The sequence below is a fragment of the Primulina tabacum genome, chromosome 2 (genome assembly GCF_025594145.1).
Source record: "Primulina tabacum isolate GXHZ01 chromosome 2, ASM2559414v2, whole genome shotgun sequence".
NCBI lineage: Eukaryota > Viridiplantae > Streptophyta > Magnoliopsida > Lamiales > Gesneriaceae > Primulina > Primulina tabacum.
This window is the reverse complement of record NC_134551.1, coordinates 4,013,327-4,032,214: the sequence shown is the minus strand read 5'-3', so window position 1 is coordinate 4,032,214 and position 18,888 is coordinate 4,013,327. Positions and strand designations below refer to the sequence as shown.

General features: G+C 37.5%; 2 protein-coding genes across 5 annotated transcripts; both read left to right on the top strand.

The window, feature by feature from the left end:
- The first annotated feature begins 10,360 nt into the window (after window positions 1-10,360).
- LOC142526386 (serine/arginine-rich splicing factor RS2Z32-like) lies at window positions 10,361-14,078 on the top strand. 4 transcript variants are annotated; one of them, XM_075630749.1, is made up of 7 exons: window positions 10,361-10,511; window positions 11,286-11,402; window positions 12,393-12,432; window positions 12,575-12,670; window positions 12,902-13,098; window positions 13,260-13,358; window positions 13,482-14,078. In XM_075630749.1, exons 2-7 carry the CDS (start codon window positions 11,293-11,295, stop codon window positions 13,876-13,878), a joined length of 939 nt encoding a protein of 312 aa, XP_075486864.1. In that variant the 5' UTR covers window positions 10,361-10,511; window positions 11,286-11,292; the 3' UTR covers window positions 13,879-14,078. The 4 variants fall into 4 exon arrangements, with proteins under 4 accessions (XP_075486864.1, XP_075486888.1, XP_075486879.1 ...); XM_075630773.1 differs by having other exon boundaries at window positions 10,479-10,511; window positions 12,129-12,432; XM_075630758.1 differs by lacking the exon at window positions 10,361-10,511 and adding an exon at window positions 10,655-10,674.
- A 2,888-nt stretch (window positions 14,079-16,966) lies between these two features.
- LOC142537303 (E3 ubiquitin-protein ligase SGR9, amyloplastic) lies at window positions 16,967-17,907 on the top strand. The gene has a single exon (XM_075642847.1). It carries the CDS (start codon window positions 16,991-16,993, stop codon window positions 17,822-17,824), a length of 834 nt encoding a protein of 277 aa, XP_075498962.1. The 5' UTR covers window positions 16,967-16,990; the 3' UTR covers window positions 17,825-17,907.
- Window positions 17,908-18,888: the final 981 nt, after the last annotated feature.

The following is an 18,888-nucleotide window of genomic DNA, read 5'->3' as shown; positions in this document are numbered from 1 at the left end:
AATTACATTTTCCAGACGAAAAATGTAAAAAAAAACAATAATGTGCTCGAACTGCTAGCTTCTTTGATAGCTTAAGCTTGTAATTGCTTTTCAAAACACTATAATTCCACCACTCATATTACTAGATAAATATACACATTCCACAATAATTTTCAGGCAAAATGATGGATTTGCCAACTCAATATATATTCTAATTAAGTTATTGCCATTTAATATTTTTTGATCATTGATATAATAATTGAAAACGATGGAACTAAATCTCCAAACAGAAAAAGAAACATAATTTAGAGATAAATTATTTGTGGTCTCCGAAAATTTCAACTATCACACAATGATGACATCATAAATATTTTGTACTGTCGATATGTTATATTAAATTTTAAAATCTCATAATATATACAAATAACTTAATTCATATAATCGAAAATATCTCGACAGTGCTCATCAGCTCATGCGTAGGCCATTTTTTTAAATGAAATTATTTTCATTAAAATAGGTAAAATGTTATTTGTACATCACAAATCATAATCCCCCGAATAACAAGCAACTACAATAAAATCGGACCAGGATCCTCTACTGTGGCATCCCCACAGTAGAGGACGATGTGTCACAAATTTTTTTTTAAAAAGCTTTTATATATATATTTTTACTTTTTTTATCATTTTTTTTGGATTTTTTGTTTTAATCTTTTTTTACTCCCACTCAAAATTTTTATTTTTAAATATTTTTTCTCCTTTTAAAATATATTATAATTTTTTTCCCTCTTTCTTATTTGTAGAACAAAGTGTTTACTAGATTAATGAAAATTCGATGTTTTTTGGTAGAATTGATTGATGACGAAAACAAAACACAAATTTTTAATCTTGTTCGAGTATCGATGAAAATAGGCGAATCAAGATTGCGAAAAGAACTAAAATTCAAATATAAATATGTTTTAGTTTCAAAACAAACGACGTAAACAAATGTCAAAAAAAGAATCAAAAATAGAAAGGAAAAAAAAGGGTTATAATATATTTTAAAAAGAGCAAAAAAATATTTAAAAATGAAAATTTGAAAGAAAGTAAAAGAAAGATTAAAACAAAAAATCTAAAAAAATGAAAACAAAATTAAAAATATATATAAAAGCTTTAAAAAAAATTTGTGGCACAACATCCCCTACCCTACTGTGGGTATGCCACAGTAGAGGATCTTGGTTCAATAAAATCTGCGTAGACCATTCTTTATTGTGACATCATCTGTGTAAAATCCAAGATTTCGATTTTATCAGGATAGTATTTGTAATTTTAGAGCGGATAATTTATATCGTGTGCAACATTTTGAACCCAGGAATTTAAGATAATACCGTGTATATTTTAGAACCTTGAGCAGATAAAAATCTAAGATTCGGGATGATATTGAGATACCGAGATAAAAATCAAGCAAATGATAGTGCAATCCCTAGATTTCGAATTCCATAAAGTATTTAATATTAAAATTTGAAATTTTGGATGGAAGATTTAGATCACGAATAGATATAATTTTCGGTTTAAAATCTGATTTAAAAATTCAAATCATGCGGATAACGCTCGATCACGATAGCAGCCAACCCCTATAAATAGGAGGGTCCTGTATCTCGAATTTCACACCTCCCACTCAGCATATTTTCGAGTCTCCCGCCCCCAGTCTCCCTGTGCAGAGTAGCGAAGCGCTGTTGCAGTCCAGCCACCGAAGTAGGAATTTCGAAAATTCCAGTGCAAGAAAACCCCTCTCTTTCACATTTTTCTACAAGATCTAAGGTAAGTGGGCTGTTTTAAGTTGTTGGAATTTCGGTTTTGTGCATATGAATTTTCAGTTTTGGTTTTAAAAATTCGGTCGAGCTCCATCTCCCATCTATACGTTTTTATGAAAGTTGGTACGTTTATGTTTGTCACTGTGAGGATTCCCTGAAAATGGGTGGAATTCCAACATATGGCCCTTAACGGTGGGATAGAACCGTTCTATGGCCTCGTCCCCTTAGAGGATTAAAACTTAGGGACTGACGTCAGTAAACCATGAAAGGTGAAAAATCGCAGTGTTATTATGATATGATTATGATGTTACGATTATGAAAAGCATGCTGTGGATATATGTTGTTTTCGAAAATGTTGTAAAATTTTTATGTTGTGTTCAATATCCTCCACTTGCTGAGTATTTCCCAAAATACTCACCCTCCTTACAACCTGTCTCAGAGAAATCCGAGGAGGAAATCGAAGAGGAAGAATCAGAACAATTCTGGGGATGGTGATCCTTCGAGATCTAGTATTAGTCATGTTATCATTATTTCGAATTTCGTTGTTTTTTTTAATTTCATGTAAGACGCTTCCGCATTAGTTATTTCAGTTGTAAAGACATGAGTTTTTTTTTATTTGAGAAATTATGAAATAAACTGGTTTTTCGGTTTATACTGTACTACGAGGCTGGTTGTTTTTAATTGTGATTGATAAACAACGCCGATGTCGACTAACCCCGGTCTCGGGGCGTGACAATCTGGATTCATGATCAAGAAGATATCGAAAGGAAGTTGAGTCAAATTTCTTGTCAAAGATAGCCTTTTCCAATAATGAAGAGCAGCTGGTCCTTCTGTCATTTAGGATGTGTTTTACTTTAGATGTATTGATGCATTTTATGTACCGATTATTTATCTAGAAATGGATGAATATTATCGGAAAAATGGATTCTTGAATGCAGGTCTAGCCAGGATCCAATCCTTGGCGAAGCATCTGGTGCTCTCAAGCTATACTGGCACGGGGAATTGACGTTGGAAAATCGGTCAATATTGGCCGAGACCCTTGGTTGTAGGATCCTGGAAACTTCTATATACAGACATCACTTGCTGAAGAACACTGAGCCTTGACGGTTCAAGAGTTGATCGATTTTGACCTACATCGATGGAAGCTCACGAAGATGCATGTCAATGATGCCATCTTCGAGCCTAGGGATATTGCGGAGATTGCGAATGCACCAGTACCATCGGTTGCCTCTGGGGATATTCGAATGTGGCACTTCAGTCGAGATGGTTGTTATACATGTTGTTTGTGGTATTCAAATATGAGAGGAGAATGCAAGAAGAAAATAGATGAATGGCTTTGTAGAGGCAAGTGTTGAACACTTTCTCCTTAAGAAGAATTTGCCCCTCACAATGTGCTAGAGGTTGGTGGCAATCTTCTCCCAAGATACAACTACAACACTTGAATAATGAGCACTCAAATATTCAAGTTCTATCACAAGAAAATGAATGGAACTCTCTCTTGAAGAAGAAGGAAGAAGAATTGCATATGCTTTTAAATTATGTATGTGTTATATTTGATTTTCAAAATATCAAACATATAATGATTTTCATGTGAAAAGACATGATCTTTCATTCATAGGGATGTCCATTGGCCATTGTAACTGATCACAAGCATCAAACAATGCCAAAGGAATGAAAAAATGTCAGAAAAATGCAGAAAAACTCGAAGGGACGTGTCTGTGCGCGCAGGGGCGCACGCTGCCGAGCAGCTCTCGGCAGCGTCTGCCGAGCAGCGCTCAGCAGCGCCTGCCGAGAGCGCTCGGCAGGCGCGCGCACCTAGGCGCAAATCCGCGCGCAGGTGCGCACCTGCTACTGTTCATCCGCAACTTTTTTTTTCGATTTTCGTCCCTTACATGTTCCGACTACTCGTTTGAGTTTCTTTCAACATATGATGAACACTTTCAAGTTTTATTCAGAACCACCGAACTTAATATTCGTTCATTAAGCTTCGTTCTTCGTTTCGAATTTTTCCAAATCAAACACATTGATTTATTTGCTTAATTTTCATTCATTAAGCCATCAAAATTCAAACAATCCCCCACATGAATGAAATTAATGCATGAATGCTCGTGATGCATAAGAGAGAGTATATACGAAAAATTATCACAACATGAGAGGTAGCTTTTGGCTTTGAACCTGCCCTAGTGGAATACAATCGGATTTACTAGGCGACGAAGTGAACGTGATGTTTTGAACTTCTTGGCAGTTCATGTAAACCCAACAATTGTACCCACATGATAACTTTTCTTCCATTTCCATTTTGTGTTATCGGTTGTGTCCGTTTTGGCCATGGAACACATCTTGGCTTCATACGTGTTTCATCGAGGCGGCCCGTCCTCACACGTACATAGGTGATCTCCTTGTATAAGGGTATCCTACTTACCCCGCTTTTGTAAGCTACGGAATCATTAAAAGTACAATACTTAACCTCACTACCTTTGTAGGCAACTTCACTCATTGTCTTAGGAATGATGAGTGATTCCTCAAGTTTTCATAATTTAGTTGTCCCATTGAACCAAGATCTTGAGATCTCCAATCTACAAGGTTGGGTTGCCACTATGAAAACTTTATTTGGTAGGTTTTAAACACATTCCTCTTGACAGACAGTACATTTGATCTCTATTTAATGCTTTTGTAAGCGGATCCGCTAAGTTATCCTTTGATTTGATATAATCAACAGATATAACTCCATTAGAGATCAAATGTCGCACAGTATTATGTTTTCGACGAATGTGTCGAGACTTGCCATTGTACATACTGTTTTGTGCACTTGCAATTGCCGACTGACTGTCGCAATGTATCAAGATTGCTGGCACTGGACTTGTCCAACATGGAATGTCCTCTAAAAAGTTGCGAAGCCATTCAGCTTCTTCTGCAGCTTTATCTAGCGCTATGAACTCCGATTCTATAGTAGATCTAGCAATGCAAGTTTGTTTCGATGACCTCGAAGAGACTGCTCCTCCACCAATGCTAAATACATAGTCGCTGGTGGATTTGGAGTCATGGGTATCAGAAATCCAATTTGCATCACAGTATCATTCAAGTACTGCAGGGTACCTTGTGTAATTTAGTCCATATTCTGAAGTGTGCTTTAAATATCTAAGCACCCTTGTCAACGCCTTCCAGTGTGCATCATTAGGATTACTTGTAAACTGACTTAACTTGTTAACCGCACAAGCGATGTCAGGTCTAGTACAATTAGTGATGTACATAAGGCTTCCAATAATTATGGAGTATTCCAGTTGGGAAACTGGTTCTCCACGATTCTTCGTCCAAATGGACATTTACGTCTAAAGGCATTTTTACTGGGGTAGAGTCATAAGCGTTAAACTTTTTTAACACTGTTTCTACATAATGAGACTGAGATAGAACTATTGCTTCTGGAGTTCTAAAGATTTTAATTCCTAGAATTACATCAGCAATACCCATATCTTTCATATCAAAATGTTTTGTCAACATTTTCTTTGTACCCTTAATCAACTCTTGGTTATTCCCCATTATTAGCATGTCATCCACATATAGGCATACTAACACATAAGATTCTCGAGTGCCTTTAATGTAAACACATTTATCACACTCATTAATCTTAAATCCATTTGACAATACAACCTTGTCAAATTTTTCGTGCCACTGCTTGGGCACTTGTTTAAGTCCATATAGTGACTTAATTAAACAACATACATTTCTTTCTTGTCCTTTAACAATGAAACCTTCAGGTTGCTCCATATATATTTCTTCTTCAAGTTCACCATTCAAAAATGCTGTTTTAACATCCATTTGATGTATCTCAAGGTTATGCAAAGCTGCAATAGCAATGAGCACACGAATCGATGTTATTCTTGAAACTGGTGAATACGTGTCGAAGAAATCATGACCTTCTCTTTGTCTATAGCCTTTGGCCACAAGCCTGGCTTTGTATTTTTCAATACTTCCATCAACTCTCATTTTCTTTTTCAATATTCATTTGCATCCCAATGGCTTGGTACCTGGTGGAAGATCCACTAGTTCCCAAGTATGATTTTGCAAAATAGAATCTATTTCAGAGTTGATGGCTTCTTTCCAATAAGGAGCTTCAGGGCTAGCCAGAGCATCTTGTATGTTCTTTGGTTCATTCTCCAACATAAAAGTATGAAAGTCTGGACCAAAGGACTTTGAGATTCTAGCCCTTTTGCTTCTTCTTGCCTCTTGCTCCTTTGAAGAGTCTTCCAATGGTATAGCATTTTCATTTAGAGTTGGCTCAAGTGTAGGTACTTGACCTTCATGCTCCATCTCAAGTTTTCGCTTGCTAGAACCATTTTCTTTCCTTTCTTTACAAGGAAATAAGTTTTCAAAGAATACTGCATTTCTTGACTCAATTGTCATGCCCGTATTCATTTCTGTATTTTCAGATTTGTGCACTATAAACCTATAGGCACTACTATCCGATGAATATGCAGTCGACCGTCTTCGGTCCAATTCGCTCTTGTTTAGGCTTTGGTATTTCAACCTTAGCTAGACACCCCCGCACTTTGAGATACTTGTAGGAAGGTTTGTGACCTTTCCACAATTCATAAGGAGACTTGTCATTTTTCTTGTGGGGTATCTTGTTCAGGATGTGATTAGCCGATAGTATTGCTTCCCCCCCACAAGTTTTGGGGTAGTCCTGAACTTATTAACATAGCATTCATCATATCTTTCAGAGTTCGATTCTTTATTTCGGCAATGCCATTCGATTGTGGTGAACAATGAGCAGTCGTTTCATGAATTATACCCACAGATGTGCAGAATTCATCAAACACCCTCTTTATTTGTTTGCCTGGTTGATTCTCAACTTCGATCTTATAACATTTGAATGCTTCAAGAGCTTCATCTTTTGACCTCAAAAGATATACGTGACAGTACCTTGTATTATCATCAATGAATGTCACGTAGTATCTTTTCCCTCCTCTAGTTTGTACAAACTTTAAATCACCAAGATCGGTGAGTATTAGTTCTAGAGGAGTTGTACATCTTTCAATCGAATGGTAAGACGTTTTGGTCATTTTCGCTTCAACACATATCTCGCATTTGTGTGTTAGATCGACGTTGTGTTTAGGCAATAATTCAAGTTTCATTAAACGTTGCAAGGTATTAAAATTTACGTGTCCTAAACGAACATGCCATAAATGAGAATACTCAAGTAAGTAAATAGAACTCTTGTCTTTATTACTTTCAACAACATTTTGGCTTATAGCCATTACATTCAACTTGAAAGGATTCTCATCGAGATATCCCTTTCCAATAAAATGACCATTCTTTGTCAATACAACCTTGTTAGACTCAAATACTAGTCTAAACCCGTGTTTGACCAACAGAGACCCCGACACGAGGTTCTTTCTTATGTCCGGTACATGAAGTACATCAACAAGGGTTACTTGCAAACCCGATGTCATCTTCAGTACCACATTTCCGATGCCCACCACCTCAGATGTAGCGGAGTTCCCCATGTATAGTTTTCTCTCGGTCGATGGAGTGTATGTGGAGAACATCCCTTTGTTGGAGCATATGTGTCGAGTTGCTCCCGTATCAACCCACCACTCATTGGGGTTTTCCACCAAATTTGCTTCCAAAATAACTGCAGACAAATCGAGTTGAGAAAAATCAAATGGTACCGACCTTTCTTGAATTACGTTGGCTTGAGGATTTCCCTTCTTTGGCTTCTACAATCCTTCGCCATGTGATTCGGTTTTCCGCAGTTATAACAAGTGCCTTTGAACTTCTTCTTGTTTGGTGGTTGTTGACCTTGTTGTGGTTGCTTCTCAAATTTCCTCTTCTTCCCTTGAAGACTCGATTCAACAACGTCCACCCTTGCTGCCATTTTACTTGTCTTGGCCTCGGTGCTCTTGTTGTCATCTTCTATCCTCGATCTCACAATGAGATCCTCCAATCCCATCTCCTTTCTTTTGTGCTTAAAATAATTCTTGAAGTCCTTCCACAACGGAGGGAGTTTCTCGATCATTGCAGCAACTTGGAAGGATTCGCTTAAACTCATTCCTTCCGCATGAATCTCGTGCAAGAGAAGTTGTAGTTCTTGCACTTGACTCATCACAGATTTTGAGTCTATCATCTTGAAATCCAGAAATCTCCCAACAATGAATTTCTTCAAACCCGCATCCTCCGCCCTGTATTTCTTATCAAGCATATCCCAAAGTTCCTTGGCGGTCTTGACTTGACAATACACATTGTACAATGCATTGTCAAGTCCATTTAGGATGTAGTTCTTGCACAAGAAGTCGCTTTGGTTCCATGCATCGAAAGCGGCCCTCGTGTTGGTGTCTGTCTCGTTTTCAGCAACGCTGGGAGGATCCTCCTTCAAGAACCTTGACAAACTCAAGGTTGTGAGATAGAAGAGCATCTTTTGTTGCCATCTCTTGTAGTCCGCACCAGAAAATTTCTCTGGTTTCTCTCCTTGTGCAATGGTTGCATGTGGAGTTGTAGATGATGATGCCATTGATATTCTTCTTGCAAATGATCAAAATACAACAAATTATTCTTAAGATTGTTGTTTGTGGTATTCAAATATGAGAGGAGAAGCAAGAAGAAAATAAATGAATGGCTTTGTAGAGGCAAGTGTTGAACACTTTCTCCTTAAGAAGAATTTGCCCCTCACAATGTGCTAGAGGTTGGTGGCAATCTTCTCCTAAGATACAACTACAACACTTGAATAATGAGCACTCAAATATTCAAGTTCTATCACAAGGAAATGAATGGAACTCTCTCTTGAAGAAGAAGGAAGAAAACAATATGCATATGCTTTTAAATTATGTATGTGTTATATTTGATTTTCAAAATATCAAACATATAATGATTTTCATGTGAAAAGACATGATCTTTCATTCATAGGGATGTCCCTTGGCCATTGTAACTGATCACAAGCATCAAACAATGTCATAAGAATGAAAAAATATCAGAAAAACGCAGAAAAACTCGAAGGGACGCGTCTGTGCGCGCAGGGGCACACGCCCGCTCGCACGCTGCCGAGCAGCGCTCGGTAGCTCTCGGCAGCGCATGCCGAGAGCGCTCGGCAGCGCCTGCCGAGAGCGCTCGGCAGGCGCGCGCACCCGCGCGCAGAAACGCGCGCGGGTGCGCCCCTACCACTCGCAGGCGCGCGCACCTGCGCGCAAATCCGCGCGCCTGCTACTGTTCATGCGCAACTTTTTTTTTTCGATTTTCGTCCCTTACATGTCCGACTACTCGTTTGAGTTTCTTTCAACATATGATGAACTCTTTCAAGTTTTATTCAGAACCACCGAACTTAAACTTCGTTCTTCGTTTCGAATTTTTCCAAATCAAACACATTCATTTATTTGCTTAATTTTCATTCATTAAGCCATCAAAATTCCAACAATACAATCAAATCCGGATACAGTCTTCTTATGACAAGCATCGCCAATTCAAACAATATACAACTGGCACCTAGTATGTGGAATCGGATGTGTGTAGTCCATGTACCACCAAATGTATAATTCTTTCTATGGCGAGCCGTAAGAAACTGCAATCCCTGCCGTCAGAATTTACTTCGTCATCATATTGATGTACCTTCATGTTGTGTTCTCTGTGGATCCGGAAGTGAAATAACTGGCATCTATTCATTGACTGGACTTGTGCTCAGTCTTGTTTAGGATTAGTAAATCTTCTGCACCAGCTTGTAAATGATCGGGCGAATAATTCAGATTCCTTTGTGCAATGGTTCTTCAGCTGCTTGGAATGCTGGCCTCCTCGATTGCTGCCCACCATGTTTATGGTTATTTGGTGCATATGGAAATATAGAAATGACAAACTATGGAATGCGGTAGATATATCTGTCGGAGAAACGAATATGGGTTGCTCACAATCTTGCTCGAGCAGCCAATTCTCGCGCTAGTCCTTTTGTCCTCTATGATGCTCCTAGTTTTATTTACCATGATTGTAACGAACCTTCTTTGAGTTAATGAAGTCCGATCTGTTTTGGTTAAACAAATATAGTTTTTGTTCTTTTCCTTTTTTCTCTTGTTTTTTAAGTAGTTTTCTTTTGGCTAAATTTTTTTTAGTAACTGCAACACTCACACTCAAAATCATACTTTTTTAGTAAGTGCAACAGTAGGTACAAAATATATATGTGTGTGTGATTCATGTCAAAATATACTAAAAATTAATATTTTCACTCAAATTATCATATATTACAAAATATTTTTCATAAACTAACTAAACAAAATCATATTTTTACAGCGAAAAATAATATTTTAAACGTAAAAGTAATATTTTTCATGGGTCGGAGTTCTTTCTCAAAAATTTGATACGTGAGACGGACTCACATTTTTTTGAACATTTTTTTATGCCTGATTTTTCACTAAAATTTATTTTGTACCTTCTTGATAAATTCAAGTGTGATGAGTTAAATTTTGAAAAGAAATTTGTGAACCCAAATGTTTAAGCTTAATAAATATATGGCCTGGAGAGAGAAGTCTCTCACAAAAGAAGTCCAATGTTTGGGCATCATGTGACCTAAACATGGGTTAAAGTTCATTGATACATCTCGGCCCACCTTGTGCTAATTTTTGGCCCTTAGATGTCATGCGAATCATCCTGACCGTAAAACCACTAGGTTATAAAAATATATTCTCACTTCGAAACCGTGCCATTCTCCCTGTTTTCTTGATAACTAGGTTTGCGTCTACAGAATCTGTATTTCGATTTCGTTTTTCGGGTATTCTTGAGCTCAATATTTCGGTTTATTTGTATGAATTTTATCTGCTTATGTGAATTATACTCGATCTTTTATTCATTTAGGCTCTCACCAATGTTTTCCGTGAGAATTCGTTTTTAGACTTGGGATTATGGGAATTTTTTCAGTACTTTCTGTCACCGCGGTAATATTTGGGAATTAGATGATCGTAATTGGTTAAATTATTTTGTTAATGCTCATGGCAGTCATTGGATTTATTCCGATACCGTATTGTTCTATTGAAAGTCTTCTTTTCTTTTCTTTTCCTTTTTTTTCTGTTTTTATTTTGTGCAGCGTGTTCTTTCAAGCTGGTTTAAGTATATCTCTTAAAGAATTAAGCTTTTTTTTCTTTTTCCAATAATCTGATTTTTGTTTTATTTTCCTATTCCTCTCTGATTTCTCCTGGGCATGGGTTGTTAATTTCATACTTTCCAATCTCTTCTTGTATTCCAATTGAAATTTTTTGGAATTTTGAATTTTGAAGAGGTATCAATAAAAAATGGTCGTAATCAAAGAAGTGTTGAGAAACAGTTGTGATAAAGTTTAGTTTCTTTATTCTGGTTGTGTCTGGGTCTTTTCTTTGCCACTTGTCGAGCTCAGTGTTTTGCCTGCTTAGGGTTATCTTTCTATGTCAAATAAGACTAGCTGGCTCATTTTTGGTATTTGGTGTATTTTGTTACTTTGAGATTTCATAGTGTACCTTGATGATGATGTTTGCCTTTTTGCAATTCTTGAGCTTAAGCTTTGTTGCTACAGTATAAAAATGCCTCGTCATGATGATCGGTATGGCGGCAATACTCGCCTTTATGTTGGTCACTTGTCTTCTAGAACCCGTTCTCGAGATTTGGAGCATGTTTTCAGTAGATATGGAAGGTAATTAATGCCGTGTCCTCCTTGTTTTTGTTTAGTGATAGTGCTGCTAATCTTTTCGATTGTGAAATATCTGGCTTATTTTATGCATTTTACTATTGGTTGTGAGATTTAATACTTTAATTTAGTTCATATGAATTCCCTTTTCTATGGATGGTGTGTTTTTGTTCTTGGTGATGTTTTTATAGATATTTTAAATTTTATACGTGCTTACTTTAACCAGTTACCACCACCATTGTGTAAATTGGTGTAGCTGACTTAGCTTGTTTAAGTGTAATGCGAGCTTATTTCCCGAAAATGGCTCTACTTTTCTGAGACATGTTCTGAATTTCTCTTACGTGGTGTCTTTCACCATGGAGCCGATGTACTGAGTTCGCCTTAATAATATCTCCATCATCACCTACTTTAAAATTCATGCTCGATATTGCGAATCAAATTTGTTCTTTAGAGGCTACTTATTATTTATGTCCAAGTTGGTTTATCTAGATTATGTAATGAAATAGTTTTCCACCCTTACAAGATTTATGAGAATTCTAGCAAACCCATGCTTCTATCTCTGTCACAAGAGATCTAGCACTGGAGAATGTGGCTCTGCTTCTCACCTCCAAGTAAGAACATTTTTGCTTTCTAAGCATGGTTCTTACCTTGGCGACTCTGTGATCATATTATTTGTGAAGGAACAATGTGGCATAGGTGCTTCTGTGTTTAACTTGAATGATTCTATTGAAGGTTTCTGAGCCTTTCCGTGACCTGGTGGTCAATGGTGGGAGGGTGGACTATTCCTGACCTGGTGGTCAATGGTGAGAGGGTGGACTTGGTGGATTATCTTGGCGATTGTTAGAAGCCTTTGGCGATTCTTTGTGTTGTCTTTGCATGTTTTTATGGATTTTGCAACAATCAAACTGGTGTTTAGTTCGTCTTGAGGACCAAGTTTCATGCACTCCAGTACGTAAGTTATGATGGCCTTAATGTTTCTGACAACCATTTCCGCAGAGTACGCGACGTGGATATGAAGCGAGACTACGCCTTTGTTGTATGTATCATCACTCTTATCTTTCTTTGTTATGATTATTAACAGATTTCTTCTATCTTTAAATGTATGAGCTGATTATACATTTGACGATTACATGTGGATTTCTTGTGTTGGTTTCTGTGTTCCCTATCACAATTTTCAGGAATTCAGTGATCCTAGGGATGCTGATGATGCTAGATATAACTTGGATGGAAGAGATGTTGATGGACGGCGCATCATCGTTGAATTTGCCAAGGGAGTAAGTGAATTTGAGGCTAGTTCCTTCAATTTTTAGCTACTTTAAGCCAAAAATGTGGCCGGATGTGGTCGTGTCATGGCTTTCGTCACTCGAGGTGTGGTTTTGACATAATCAAATGTAGGGGCTTCTTGAATTTTAAGACATGTAAATAAGCTCCTCGGGTACAATGATGTCTTAGTTTTTTTTTGTGTGCTGCATGTTTAGCCTCTGTGTTAAATGATGTGGCTGCAGGTACCACGTGGGCCTGGAGGAGTTAGAGAATATGTTGGCAAAGGTCCTGCTCCAGGTTCTGGGCGGTGCTTCAATTGTGGCATTGATGGCCATTGGGCTCGAGATTGCAAGGCTGGAGACTGGAAAAACAAGTGTTATCGCTGTGGGGAAAGAGGTCATATTGAGAAGAACTGCCAGGAGAGCCCTAAGAAGCAGAGGTAAGTCTATTTAATTTGCCGTAATGATTTTCCGCCTGATGTTTTTCCAGGACAAGTAGTCGTGTTTGCCTTAATTTATGCAAGTTTAATATATATAGCGGTGAGTGCACTGCTTTGCCCTGTGATGTGGCTATTAACTTTTTTATCTGGCCCTGTTTCAGTAAACGTGGTCGCAGTTATTCACGCTCTCCTGTGAGGTCACGTTCTCCTCGACGTGGCAGGAGTAGGAGTCGAAGTTTCAGCAGAAGCCGCAGCTACAGGTTGATTGTTATTTTTAAATAAAATTTTCCGATTATAAGTTTTACCTCGTGAAGAGATGCTACTAAGATCCTGCACTAAATTCCCACTGAATTCCCCCCATTTTTAATTCTTCATTTTTCCAGCCGGTCAAGGTCGCCTGCTAGGAGAAGCCGTGATGCTGAGTACGATGAAAGGAGATCAAGAAGTCCAGCAGGCAAAAGTCCCGAACGAAAACGGGGTTCTTCTCCCTCCAAGAACAGGAAGCGCAGCCCAACACCTATTAGGGATGATAGTCCAATTGAGAGAAGGAGCCCTTCTCCGAGGAGAAGCAGAATGGAAACTGAGCAAGATGATAGGTATAATGGAAGTCCTAAGGAGGTTAGCCAAAGCCCTGGGGACCCTGCTACAAGAGGGGACGATGAAAGCCCTTATGCTGCCAATGGTCGGGGCAGAAGCCCCAGTCCAAGAGATGACCTAAGCCCCGTCGATGACAATGATAATGATAATATTCGCTCTCCTCGGGGCAGTGAGTCTCCATGAGATTGTTGGAAGGCAGGTGATGGTTTGATATGGTCGAGTAAGGTTCATCGAGGTTGGTGTGTTATTCAGTTTTATTTATCAGTGTACTGTAGTTGAATGTTGAAGTACTCGAAACTAACTTTCTTTGATTTGAGAGGCCTGCAGACATGGCTTTGGTTTTGAATTTGAGCATTATTATTATAATATTATGTTGTGTTTTCTATTTGTTTAAAAAAAATTGAAAGGATTGTTGAAATTAATCCTTTCCATTTTTGTGCCCCCAATGAAACATCAAATTAACATAGGCAATAGGATATAGAAAAAAATGATTCGTTTCATTTCTTTTGTACCAAAGTACATCCAAAAGTTTTTGACGTGTTAAACACATTAATATTGATATTAGGAGGAGAAGAGTTTCATTTAACAAATTATTATAAGGATGTATTTGGTAAATTTATTACCCATTTATAATTTTCATATCTTATACCTTATTTTTTAAAATCCTAAAAAACTAAATAATTAACATAACATAAATTTTTTATATTTTTAATCATATATAATAACTTAAAAGATTTTTAGAAATAAATAATTAGGAAAAATCAATTTGGCGTGCATTGATTGCTGGTACCAATCATGTTCAAAACATGTTGCACAAATACTGCACGTACTTAAAAAATAAATTAAATAAACTCTGGCTTTATATAAAAATCAAATGTAACCAACACTAATGGTAGACCAATATTATCATTAAAAATAATAGTTTTGTTAGGTTCTTGCTGCCATGTACCTTTCTTGTTGGAGCAACTTTGGATTTGGTGCCATCAGAGGAAGTATATACGAAGGGTTGAGTAGGGTTTATCTCCGAGCTGCTTCTTCATGGAAATTTGCTTGTTTTTGGGACATGGAGACGATTGTGCTGCACGACTCCTCGAGGTCAGGACTCATGTGGGAGTTCACCGGTTCAAGTAAAGATGTTGCGGCTGTAAATGTTAGATCTTGACGTGTTCCGAAGGTTTCTGTCGAGGATTCTGTGAGGGAATTGTGCTGCTCATTGTTGTTCTTGGTTGCTTTAAGAATTTCACACATCAAAGATCAAATAAAAGAGTGGGCGAAATCAAATAAATAAATTTAAGTTCATGGGAAGATTATAATTCTAGCACAAAATAATGATAATAATTAGATGTGTAAAAACTGTGTACATTGTGTTCAACTTATGTGCATGTGTATTAATTAAATCATAAGCGTGTGAATTAAAGATTATTTAGTGTGTGATTCATCTTGATTCAGTAAATCATCAGCAAAGATTTGCGTTTGAACGAGCATGTATTGATTTTTTTTCCTCATACATGAGATGATCGTTTTTTCGTTATCACTTGTGATCGAACCCGAGTAAATTATCAGCAAAGATTTGCGTTTGAACGAGCATGTATTGATTTTTTTTCCTCTTACATGAAATGATCGTTTTTTCGTTATCACTTGTGATCGAACCCGAGTCTCTCTCCCTGTTCAAAGATTGGAAAATGCTCCTTCTGGTATCGAATATGGAATACATATCAAGAAAAGACCGAGAATGGTACCGTACGGCTTCGGCATGGGATTGTATTTTTATACCTCAAACCTAGTGATCTTCACATGCATCTAAGGCTGAAAAATTAAACAAGGTGGGCCGATGTATCACTAGACTTTAACCCAAGTTAAAACCAGGTTAGGTTAAATAAATACCCAACAAATACTTTGGGCCATCCTTGGTTTGATTGCATTAGCCAATTCTCTACAAGCTCAGGCCCAATCCCTTACTGGTTACTACTCTATGCTACTAGTTAGTAGTTAAGCTTGAAGCTTGAGAGACATTAACAAATTTCTTTCTAAAAGTATCCTAAAATTTTAAAATAGACTACACCTAAAAATTCAAAATAAAAATAAATATTAGTGATATAATTGGAAAAAAATTCCATAAATATATGAATGATGAAAAAATATTACGATGATTAACGGAAAACAAAAATCGTGTAATAACATATTGAAAGTGTATATTATTGTGTTTGGTTCAATCTTACGCCTAAGACATTGACCTAGCTCGATGTAAATCGAATGACCATCATCGTCTTATTATTATTATTATTATTATTATTATTATTATTATTTTACGTGAAACCAAGCATAGATTTGTTGGATTTTATCAACCTATATATGTGCATGATTATTATTTTTGTTTGGCCAAGAGAGAGATCCATTGATGAGTAGATGAAGGGATCCAGCAGCAGTTGGCTCTTTTATTCTCTTCTTGTTGTTCTTTTCACCATACTATTTAGATGAGAATAATTGGAGACAATGAAATGTGAAGAAGTGTGAGCCATTTTTGAACCAAGACACATACTTGTGGACAAGATCCCAACATTTCCATCCACTCCCTTCCATATTTCTCCACCACCTCAACTTTCTAATATCACACCTTTCCCCATCGTACCTAGAGTAAATATAGTGTAAGTAAAATACTATCTTCTAAAATATATAAAAAAAAAAATCAATAATTTCCATAACAACTCTGAATCAGTTCTTACAAGTCTACATAAAAATTTTTACACAAAAACTCTTGTAAGTCGTTTCATTGATCAATTTTGTGGGACATGTCTTTTATTAATATCACCTACGAAAAAAATTTAATTTCTAAGCTAAAGTATTATTTTTCTTTGAAAATATGAGCAAAGTTGACTCGTCTCACGAATATAGATATGTGAGATCGTCTCACAAGATACATACTCAAAAGTTTAACCAGGTAAACCAAACTTTAGTTTACCAGATAGTTACTAACGAATATAGCATAAGTTCTAAACCAAAAAAATAAAAATAAAAAATAAAAAATCTTGATTTTGCAACATATAAATGTTGATTTTAAATGGAATTTTTTTTCCTGGTGGGTTTAAATGGGATTAATGTACGCATTAGTGTGAATTTTTTTTGGAAAGGAAACTAAAAAAAGTTAGACATCGTGATCAAACAACACATGTTGATAAAACCTAATTGTCTCCTTTAAGGTCAAAAATATTTTTTTTTTAATTTATAAAAAATTTCCGGAGATACTAACTATAAATAATTATTTCCTATTTCACTTGGTAGTCTTGCACATGATCCTATGATGGCAAACCAAACCATAATCATGGCAGCCCTCTCCACTCTCTCCCCTCCCCAACTCTCCGATCTCACCAACTCCATCTCCGCCATATTCCGCGACCACCACCGCCGCCAATCCTACCTCCTCTCCTCCCCAACCCTCTTCTCCATCACCCTCCGCCACCTACGTTCCCTATCCCTCCACCACAAGTCCCTCCTCATAGCTCGCCATCTTCTTTACAATCTCACCCTTCTAAAAAACTCCATGCAAGGCACCGCCGCCGCGACACCTCTGAACTCCTCCGCGACCATGAAACTCCGGGACCTCGATGCCGTCCTCCTCCTCCTCCTCCTCTGCGAACTCCATCAACACGACGGTCAACAACTCCTCGAAACACCGCCTTCGCAGTGGCGGATTCTTCTGTGTAATCACGTCTCCCGTAACATATTAAATCTTTCCGGGTTCGGCGGATTCTCATCGTTTGAAGTATTAAACGAGTACGTCCAAATTGTGGCGAAATGTAGTAATTTTGTTAATGTAATGGGTTGCGGCGGTGAGTTGGGAAAGGCGGGAACGGGCGTGGCAGCCGCAGCTGCGGCGGTGGTGGCACTGCCATCAGTGGAAGTGAGTGCCGGAGGGGAGTGTGTGATATGTAAGGACGAGATTAAGGAGGGGAGAGAAGTGTGTGAGCTGCCGTGCGGCCATTACTTTCATTGGATGTGCATACTGCGGTGGCTGCGGAATAAAAATACGTGCCCCTGCTGTCGTTACCGGCTGCCAACAGATGATGCCCGCCGTGAGATTGATCGGATTTTTGAGGATCTCGCCAGGATCGGCGGCTGCTTTTGCACATGATTGTTTAGTTCATATTGACTAGTAAATAATATTGAGACAATTATTGAAAATATCAGCAAAGATTGAAATTATTATATATTGAGTAGGCTTCTTATGAGACGGTCTCACGAATCTTTATCTGTGAGATGGGTCAACTCTACCGATATTCACAATAAAAAATAATACTTTTAGCATAAAAAGTAATACTTTTTAATGGATGACTCAGATAAGAGATTTGTCTCACAAAATACAACCAGTAAAACCGTCTCACACAAGTTTTTGCTTTATATATTTTGTCTCCAAGATGGTAATATGTTGTAGATTTACATATAATCTCATCAGTTTTAAACAAATCAGAAAAACTATATACACTCGCTCTATAATACTCATGCAATAGGGGACTAAGTAATAAATGTAATTTTCCATCATGTCTCGTAGTTGGGTACTTGGATTGGTCATTTTTTACTATAAGAAAAATAAAAGTAATGATTATATATACTAATTTATTTTTGTTTTATGTTTGCTTTGATTGGAGAATTGGAGAATGAAAATGTCTCTAGTATTAGAATGAAACGAATGGTATTGAAGAATGAGTGGTGAGTATCACTCGTTTGAGATAACAAAAACGCCGTTGAATCTTTCTCTCTGTGGTTTAGGTTAGCGTTTATCTGTTTGAGAAGATCTCCACCACATCATCCTAGAAACTCTCCGCTTGCATCCTGCGGTGTCAGTTATTTTTCCCCGCCGCTCCTTGGCGGAGTGCACGGTGGGAAGATACTGGATCCCGGCGGGAACTATACTCCTTGTCAACTCTTTGGAAATTCACCGCAATCCAAATGTTCGGGCGGATCCTGAGAAATTTAGGCCCGAGAAATTTGTGGGCTTAGGTGGGAAGAAAGATTTGGGCTTTAGATGAACTCTTTTAGGTCAGGCAGACATTTGGCTTGACCTCACTGATACAGTGCTTTGATTGGAAAAAGGTTGGGGAAAATTGACGAGTGAAGGCTCACTACGCCAAATGTACAACCCTTGTTGGCCAAATGTAAACCACGTCCATTTGTTCAGAAAATTATTTATTAAATAAT